The sequence below is a fragment of the Cydia amplana genome, chromosome 14 (genome assembly GCF_948474715.1).
Source record: "Cydia amplana chromosome 14, ilCydAmpl1.1, whole genome shotgun sequence".
Classification (NCBI taxonomy): domain Eukaryota; kingdom Metazoa; phylum Arthropoda; class Insecta; order Lepidoptera; family Tortricidae; genus Cydia; species Cydia amplana.
In genome coordinates, this window is record NC_086082.1 from 5,285,609 (window position 1) to 5,295,309 (window position 9,701).

Sequence of the window (9,701 nt, forward strand, 5' to 3'; positions counted from 1 at the left end):
GACCGGATTTCTGAGGCTGAGAACACTGAGACTGAAATGTCAATGGTTTAAAAAAAATACGTTGTCTATGGTTATTTATTTTATTGAATATCGTTGTAATATAAAATATAAATAAAACTGAATATTATACTAACAATAAAAATAATTGCTTATCCATGACAGTCACCACAATTTTGATTATTGCCCTGTGCCTGTGACATATGGCTATTCCCGGCTCGGATTTCAACTTTGGCAACATTACGGTTTATATGTTAAAGTCAAAATAGTAGTCAATAAAAATGGTATCTTGGAGTGCTTTAGGCCGATCTTTCGGCATTAGTTTACTTAAAAATCAAGGCACTAAGCCAATCGTAGTCCAAAATGTGAAACTATCAACTAACAAAGTCCTATTTGGCGGCCATGAACACAAGACAATGCCACTGCAGCCATCAAGGTACGGTCGCACTGACAGTGATTACCTAACCATTTGCTATTTGTTATGAATTGTTCAAATGCTTAACACAACCTGCAATTTAAACCTATGTGAAATATTAACATATACTTATAAAACTAGTTGATATTTTCCGTGAAATTAGCGGTTGTCCGTCAAAAAATAAAAACATAACCTAAATTTTCAGATGGCAATACATCAAGTTCAAGGATATGTTCCACTACTACACCCTGGTGGGGCTGATCCCCGTGGGGCTGATCATATTCTACACGAACGTGTTCATCGGGCCGGCGCAGCTGGAGCCGATCCCTGATGACTACAACCCTAAGCACTGGGAGTACCATCGCCATCCCATCACGAGGTTTATTGCGCGTTACATCCACAACAGCCCTCAGCAGGTAAACAGCAGCATCATACAACTAACCTAACGTCTAAACATTATCATTGATTTCTCTAAGGTTTCTGAAAGTATTCGAAGAGGTGGGAGACGTTCATGCAGTGAAGAAAGTGTTTTTAGTTTGTAGGGTATCAAAGTGTAAATTTTATCACGTCTAAATCCTTTTTGGCAACCTAATAGCAAGGTAAATGTAAGATTGTCTAATATTGGAGAGTAATTAGCAAATCCAAACTAGTTTTTTACTATGTCAAGTAAAGAGGAAGCAAACTTATGTTTCTAATTCCCTGTTTAATTATGTTATTTTCATTTAATATTTCAGGAATACGAAAAATTCATGCACTGGGTTGATGAGGAACAGCAGAAGGTCAAGCTCCGTAAGCTAGAGTCGGAAATCCAAGCCAAGATGGCCGAACGTCAAGATTACCAGGCATACTACTACCGCCCCATGGTCAACAAATACCTCCGCATCGAGAAGAAGATCAGCGAAGAATTTCAGGAACGCATCGGTGATGACTACAAGGATTAAGCAACTCAGTGATGTTAGTATATTAGTTCAAGTGATTTGTTACATGTAGATACCTAATAAACTATAAATTGTTGCTTAATTTTCTGTTTCAATGTGAAATGGTGTCATGATTTGTATGGCTCTCTATTTGAAACAGGACGTAAGGAAGCTTAAGAAAGGATACTGCTATAAATAATCCAAAATTATCCATTAAATTGGACACTGCAGAACTCCAAAGCGGTTCTCCTCTGTTAATCACACTCTATAAAGTGGTGACATATTTTACAAATAACATGCAATGAAAGACTAAACTGGTGTTTTGACAGTTTTGGTTATCAGGAATATACAGAAGCTATAAAATATAGATGTCTGATAAAACATATATTTTGACTAATTTAATGGATATGTAATCATTCAGAATGTCCCAAAAAGTTTCGAGTCCTGTTTGACTTAGACATGCATACATGCCTAGTGTGAAGGGCCTCCCATCCAGTTTATTATGTCATGTCGATACAGTCAGGTTTACTATGACTTGTGTAACTTAATTTATGAGACTTTGCAATAATTTGTCGAGTTTTAGGCAAATAAAAAACTGCATAAATATGGTAACATTGTTATTTATTTTACAGGAAAATTCTAACGATTGACAATAAATCCCAACAGTTGGAATCCTTACAAAATTAATATTCAACACTTACCTAGCATTTTAATGCTACATGTGGTTTGATATGATTCTCTACGCGTTTAATCTTACAATGGGTTAAAATATGATGATATTTTATTTGTAAATGAAAATGAGAATAGTAAGAATTTAAATTGTACCATTTTTGTCACTAATTACATTGATGTTTCTTTGTTTTAGAAAACACTTTCTGGGCCATTTCAAGACCCGGCAAATGATTATGCAACATACTTTTGCGTCCTGTGTAGTTTCGGCGTTATTCCTAAATGTTAAATCCCGTCAATAAAAAGATTGCCTTTTTCTGTCTTTTTGACATTTGTATTTGTTAGACAAAGACAAAATTTAACTGAGGTTCGCTACTCTTGAGTTTAATGGTAGTTAATTTCCTTATGAATTCTTTTCTGGTATCTTTCTCGTTCCGCAGTGGCGCATAGTATTATAATTGGCAAGCAGTTGCAGGTTCCATTCTTCCAAGACAGTGAAGTGTGGTTCAAAAGCTAGGGCACCTTTTTGGCATAATTAGTACTTGTCACCAGGGATCGGAACCGGTTTTTTGCAAAAACATCGAAATAACCATATTTTTCGAATTATTTTAAACTCGAAATGTAGGACTCAGTTGTGTTTTTAGGTAACGACTTCGTATTATTAGATTGCTCAATTAGAAATGAAGTAATTAGCAAAGAACGAAAAAATACCGTTTCCGTTTCCATACAAAAAATACCGGTATCCGATCCCTGCTTGTCACAGCTCTCAAGTCTCAATCCATCATGACAAGAGGTAAATATATGAGTGAGTCTGTTATGACTATTTGACTTTAGGCCAGTGGTCGGCAACCTTTTAGCAGCCCAGGGCCACATAGTAGGTAACGAAGTTGACGCGGGCCGCACTTTGTTAATATTTATGACTAGACTAGACATTGTCGTCAATATTACATACAAAATAGCCAGGGAGCTTCGCGGGCCGCAAGTGACAGGTTCACGGGCCGCGGGTTGCCGACCGCTGCTTTAGGCAATAGCATGAATGATAATTAATCCTTTTTTTAATGTATGTGTATATTTATAGAGTCGTTTGATTATTTTTTTGAAACAAATATAAATCACTATTCATAACAAATATTCCCATAATACATTTTATTGTATCCTTTGTGGATCATAATTCATATTAAAATGATGAAAAAATAATTGACTAAATATACGTATTTTAAGCTTTACTTACAGACAAATTAAGTACAAGAAATTAGTACCTATGTAATCAAATGTGTCATTCTTAGAGGAATGAGATCTAAAGGCGAGTGATGCGACAGACAGTCGAAGACAACCCAGTGTAAGGCTGCGTTTCCACCAGAGACGTGCGGATGTGTTTGTTAATTTAAACCGAATAGGGTATCGTCTAGAGCTGCGTTGTGCGAGGATATAGAAATGAAATGATTCTATTGGTTTTTAATAAACACATCCTTTTCTACACATCCTCGCACATCTCTGGTGTAAACCCAGCCTAATCGCGCCCTAAGTGCGACTAGCGCACGATAAGGGTGTTTTCAATAGTCGCATTCGAACGGCTCGTGCTAAACAATAATTATCGTCTCGAGCGGCTTGGGTACAGGTAAGCGTCGAATTTACACTCAAGGGTTATGAAAATGGGTCACTTTGCATGGATTTTATCAAGCAAAACGACCTATTTCATTACTCTTGAGTGTATATCGGAGTATAAGCATCTGTCGCACTTGGGTCCCTTTCCCTGAGATCGTCACAATTGTCACAAACAAACATTTGGCGGCGCCGGATGCACAAAGCTCTTAACTACTTTGTTACACAAGTAAATTACATAACGATATGATTGCTTTATCCCATTCGTTCAGTCTTCACAGTTTGTAGAGTTTCAACTATGACCCAACTAATGCATTAGATTGCTTCTCATAATTAAAGATCTTACAAGTCTTACAACTAAACATTCCTAAATTAAACAACAGGTTTCTGCTTGTAAAAAAAGTATAAATAAATTAAAGTCCTATTAATGAGTATCAAAGCAACGACTAACGAAGTAACGTCAAAAAAATTCACGGTTTATTATTTACGTCCTATCTGTTATTGTAGTTAATCATAATTGTGTATTATGGACTATTAGTATTGTTGAATACGTTCTATTAAAATTGTTTTACGATTCCCCCAATAACGATACTCTAGTTTCTAGACGGCTACATGCACTACGTTGTAAAAATTTAAACTGTTCTTCATTTGTTTTTCTCCTTCTCCGCTTGCGCCGCGAGCTTTGCCTCCTTCTTGGCTTTCTTCTTCTCTTCCTTCGCTAACAGTTTAGCTTGTCTCTCTTCTTCTTTGGCTAAGAGTTTAGCTTGTCTCTCTTCCTCTTTAGCCAGCCTGTTCGCTTCTTTCTTAGCTTCCTTTTCCGCTTTAAGCCTTAGTTTCTCTTCCTTCTTCCGCTCCGCTATCTCGTTCTTTCTGTTGTCAGTGGTTTCATCTTTCTTGTTCTTATCTTCTTGATTAGTAGACTCTTCCTCCTTCTTTTTCTTATCTTCTTTTTTGGGCTTAGTTTTGGGGTTATCTTTTTTCCGTTCAGTCTCTTTGCTTTGATCTCTGGATTTGGGCGGGTCGTCTTTGCTCGGCGCTTTGAGCGGTCGAAAGAAGTGGTCCTTGTTTTTTTGTGGTGACGTTTCTAACTGTGTTACTATTTTTTGGGCGCATCTGGAACAATAAAAATAATAAGCAAACAGTTTAAATTGATGGAGGTATCAAACTACCTTCTCAAAGAATAATGTTGACCGAGTTGAGGAGCACAACTACATATATCGTACCTAGTTTCAAAGCTCAAACTTAAAAAAATAGAATTTTTACTGCCTATGGAGTTTCTGTTTTTTGTACTCGTTGTCCCATGGGTAGGTACTCTCGAGTAGTGGCGGTGCCGTAATCGTAACCTTGGCTAGGTCGCCTGTAGTGTCGAGATAGTTAGAAAGGCCCATAAATATGTACAGTGGTTACTGGTTACTCTGGTTACCTTATCCTAGTTGAGGCGGAGGCGGCGGCGCTCTCGCGGCGGCCCTCTCGGAACTCGCGCTGGAACTCGCGGATGGGGGGCAGCCGGCCCGAGGGCTCCCCCGCCGGCCCCGGCCCGCCCGTGTAGCTGTGCACTTGGTAGTCTTGTAGGCGGGCCTGGAATCATGACAATACTGGTTAGAGCTTTCGTAAAGATGGTTGAGATGTTGACTGGCAATTTATACCCAGGTGTCATTTGTATTCTAGTTGTTGTTATGACTAGGTAGTTTTCACTGACTATGACTTCTATGAGACTTCATAGTGCCACGTCAAGGTATAGATACTTACTTAACTTACTAGTTTGGCGCGACGACCCAAAAATGAGTTGGCTTCCAATACAAGACCATAGATAACTTCCTATAACCCTAGTTCCTTACACCATAGTTACTAACCTCTACCTCATGCTATGATGCTGCTTGGCCCGCAGCGAGTAGGTCACGGGCCATCACACTGTCATGCTAGTTATACTTACTAACAATAGTATAGTTACAATACCTTCATGCTATGATGCTGCGAGCGCCGCAGCGAATTCGACGCTGGCTGCCTAGCTCTCGGCGGGGCGGTCGCGGGCGCCGAGGCACGCGGCACGGCGCCCAGGCAGGCTCCACCGCACTTGGCGCCCCCGCAAAGCTTCGTCGAGCAGCCGACGCTCACGCCGCCGCTGTTTGACGATACGGAAGACACTCCTGGAAGTTTACAAGTTGTAAATGATTATTAAGTCAAGATCGGCAGACTGATCAAATAGCTGGTAGTTAACTACAGGGAAGTTCCGGAAAACATTCTCACTAGGTACCTACCTACTCATTTCATTATCAGCATTACCGTGTTCACAAGCGGTTATTAGATTTATATAAGGTACTTAGTGATGATGATGGAAAGGGATGAAAGTTAACGAAGTAAAGGCAAATGGGGCTTGAACACGGGAAACCCTTGACTACAGTTATACTGACCAGAGAGGGAAGACTCGCCGCTGGTGACAGAGTAAAGCGAAGCGGAGGCGGGCACGGAGCGCGCGCCCACCGAGTAACTGGAGACGGAGCCCGGCACGCCCCATGATTTGCCGCTGCCGCTTGACACCTGTAAGCACACACAATTCTCTTAAACAGGTACGTCAGCAAGTTATAGGTTAAAAGTGGAAAAATTAATCAATCCAAAGGCTGTGAGTTCAAGTCTCACCCAAGACCAGTAATTTTTCCACGTTTCAATTTTGCAGACGTTTCTGCTTGTTCAAAAATAAAGGTATATTTATTTGATAATAAGATGGGAAAGTATCAAAGAGTTAATTACTAACAGTGACAAGCAAATGCGTTATGGATAGGTACATAAAATGCCTGTTCGGGAGAAGAGGAACAGTTGATAGGCGGTATGGGTGATTGGGCGCACAACAGTGCCGGCCCGAGCCCTTGATCAGGGTAGAGCGAAATCGGGTTTTGGCGCCCTTCGTTGAAGTTTTCAAGCGTATTTCTTCCACCCCCCCCCCCCTTCTTATTTGTCAACCCACATTGCTTGACTACTTACCTAGAGCAAGTAATTATCAATAATGTTGTTACCTGCCAGCTCTTGCTAGTGACCAGCCGCGGCGCCTGCCGCAGCCGCAGTATCTTGGCGCGGCAGATGACGCAGCGGAGCGGCAGCAACCGTTGGCTGACGGCCATTTGGATGGTACTTGTCAACCCACATTGCTTGACTACCTAGAGCAAGTAATTATCAATTATGTTCTTACCTGCCAGCTCTTGCTAGTGACCAGCCGCGGCGCCTGCCGCAGCCGCAGTATCTTGGCGCGGCAGATGACGCAGCGGAGCGGCAGCAACCGTTGGCTGACGGCCATTTGGATGGTACTTGTCAACCCACATTGCTTGACTACCTAGAGCAAGTAATTATCAATTATGTTCTTACCTGCCAGCTCTTGCTAGTGACCAGCCGCGGCGCCTGCCGCAGCCGCAGTATCTTGGCGCGGCAAATGACGCAGCGGAGCGGCAGCAACCGTTGGCTGACGGCCATTTGGATGGTCTTCACGAAGCAGCGGCGGCAGACCACGCGGTGCCCGCACGGCGAGGTCTGCATCGTCGCTTTTGCGTTCACACATATTACACACTGGAACAATAAAATATGGAACACGTGAAATTGGGCATTTGGGAAATATGGGCATTTTCACTTAAGTAACTGTGCACCTTTAACGGCCGGTTAGCAATCGTTACAAAACTGACGGTCAATGTCAGAGGGCCTACCGCGAACCACGTTCGACGTGTTGCCTCCCTATCACACTTACGTAGGAATTTACAAGTGCGACAGAGAGGCAACACGTCGAACGTGGTTCGCGGTAGGCCCTCTGATCCCATACATTTTGTCAGGAATGTAACGGTTAGATGTTACTGAAGTCTGAAACATGACTTAAGTCGCGCTTTAAGGTGCTCAGTTAAGTGAAAATGCTCATATAACCTTTAACCTTTTGGAAGCCAATGACCGATATATCCGCACCGTAGGTTCAACGCCAAAGACCGATTAATCGGTCACAGACCACAGAGCAACATCGACCTACGTGCATATACATAAAGTTCAACTTCAGTTTTGACACTACAATGATGTGGCGTCTGAGTGACAGCTTTTGTGTTGGACACGGCGTGGAAAAGGTTAACGCTACCAGACGCTACCAACGTTTTCGCAGCGCTACGCTCGTAGCCGATTTCAGCGTTTTCCCGCTTGGTAGAGGTAAGCGACTAATAAGAACAGAGAACTCGTTGAGCTTCCTGGCACGACTTAAAAAAAAGACTGTTTAATAGATATAGAGTCTGTGCGGAAAGAGAAGAGTCGTGGAATGGAGCCCAATACATTCCACGACTCTTCTTTTTCCGAGCAGACTCTATTACTTTATTATGGTCATCTTTAGCTGTCCCACTTTGGCAAAATTTAGTTTTCCGAGAGTCTACGTTTGAAGAGTTCCCTGAATTTTTACAAATTTTAACGCCACTTTACGCGCATAAAGTGGCGTTTTTGTTCTAGACCTGCAGATTGATTTGTCTATGATTGGCGCCTATTGTTTCGCACACCTAATAAAAGTAGGTAAATAAAAAGATTGCGTTTCGTTTAGCCGTCCGCGGCGTAGATAGACGTAATCACGAAACTTTCGCAATGAGGGTCAGACTCGCTTTCGGACCGAATCACAATGAAATTGTAACCTTCAAACTTGGACGAAGGTCGTGATATATTATTATTAATCAGTGTTTTCAGACCCAAACTGGCGGATATTTTATGTACGGTATGGCTTGATCAAATGCTTCATTTACTATGTAACATCATATTGTAAATCATAGTGTACAAAACTGATATTTTGTTCCTATAATGAAAATATCGAAATATCCAGGCATATTTTTCAACTACTGGGAATTTCATAGTACCCGTACAGGATCAAAAATAACTGTTAGCGCCATTTGCACCATCTCACCAACCCGGGGTTAACTGGTTAAGCCTGGATTTACCATGATGGTTACCAGTATATTTTGACACTGGGTTAACGGTTTAACCGCTTAACCCCGGGCTAGTGGGATGGTGCAAGTGGCGCGTGACACTAGGCTCTACCTGCACTGAAAATGTCACTTTAAACTGTAGAAAATTATATATATTTACCTCTTCTTCGGGCGATGATGCTAATTCTGGCTCATTCTCCTCTAGCTTATTGAGCAACTTATCCTGTAACAAAAGAAAAACAGCTTTAATAAATTCTGCATAAGCTTATACCTACAGAAGGTTAACAGAGAAAAGTGCAGCTTAAAATTCCACTGTAAAGCAAAGGTAAGCTTCTAGGTATTACTTGTATGAATCACTGCAGCTGCACTTTAGACAAGTGCCTATTTGTGGAAAATTGCTTACACGACTATTATAAGACCATTTTACATGACCGATTTGTACCCAGTTACCCACTAGAAAATACGATACGATAAAAATCAAGTAAGTAAGTAAAGGTCATTCTGATTACCGCAATTATATTGTCTCATCTAGATGCATGCGAGTTATTTTCCAAATTGATGCACTTATGGCTAATAATTTATTCACAATATAACAATCAAAATGTTTAAGTATTTCGAAATACTACTATAAAAATACTCATTACTGTTATAGGTGAGGTACCTATGCGTAGGTATAGGTATACTGACTACGAACTCCTGCATACAAACTTCCTAAGTAAGATATCTTGGCAAACTAGAACTGTATTTATTCAACTAAATTTATGGTAAATTGGATTTAAATTTTTAAGAGTATTTTTGCATCGTCGGAGAGAATATTCATATTTCGCGTTCGCCGACTTATTTATGTCTCGGCTCAGCAGCTAGGGTGCGGCGGCGCGGCTGCCAATGTCCAGGAAACTTGTACGCGCCACTTGCACCAACCCACTAACCCGGGGTTAATCGGTTAACCCAGTGCCAAATAGTACTGGTAACCATGGTAACGACAGGTTTAACCGGTTAACCCCGGATTAATGGATTGGTGCAAGTGGCGCTAAGCCGATGCTTATTTAACTTACGAGTAGGTACCCGCACACTAAATTGCGTAAATATCTTAGGGATTTTATTAACTTTTATGAAGTTCTTTCTGTAGCAGACACTGAAGTTAAATGGATATGCGCTTTCAATTTTATAAAGGTA

At 41.1% G+C, this 9,701-nt stretch overlaps 3 protein-coding genes across 3 annotated transcripts in view; 1 reads left to right on the plus strand and 2 right to left on the minus strand.

Moving 5' to 3' along the window:
• LOC134654030 (COP9 signalosome complex subunit 4) overlaps positions 1–9,701 on the minus strand; it is a 176,516-nt gene that overhangs the window by 142,406 nt on the left and 24,409 nt on the right. The gene's annotated exons all lie outside the window — the stretch shown is intronic.
• Positions 239–1,492, plus strand: LOC134653972 (NADH dehydrogenase [ubiquinone] 1 beta subcomplex subunit 5, mitochondrial). The gene is made up of 3 exons (XM_063509339.1): positions 239–433; positions 618–828; positions 1,147–1,492. Exons 1-3 carry the CDS (start codon positions 279–281, stop codon positions 1,351–1,353), a joined length of 573 nt encoding a protein of 190 aa, XP_063365409.1. The 5' UTR covers positions 239–278; the 3' UTR covers positions 1,354–1,492.
• The window catches only part of LOC134654049 (inner centromere protein A), a 77,783-nt gene continuing 71,705 nt past the window's right edge, over positions 3,624–9,701 (minus strand). The window contains exons 3-8 of the mRNA XM_063509445.1: positions 8,686–8,748; positions 6,958–7,155; positions 6,012–6,138; positions 5,557–5,747; positions 5,024–5,178; positions 3,624–4,713 (exon numbers count right to left, since the gene is read on the minus strand). Coding sequence (XP_063365515.1) covers positions 4,245–4,713; positions 5,024–5,178; positions 5,557–5,747; positions 6,012–6,138; positions 6,958–7,155; positions 8,686–8,748 — 1,203 coding nt within the window. The 3' untranslated portion in view covers positions 3,624–4,244. The remainder of the gene's footprint in view (positions 4,714–5,023; positions 5,179–5,556; positions 5,748–6,011; positions 6,139–6,957; positions 7,156–8,685; positions 8,749–9,701) is intronic.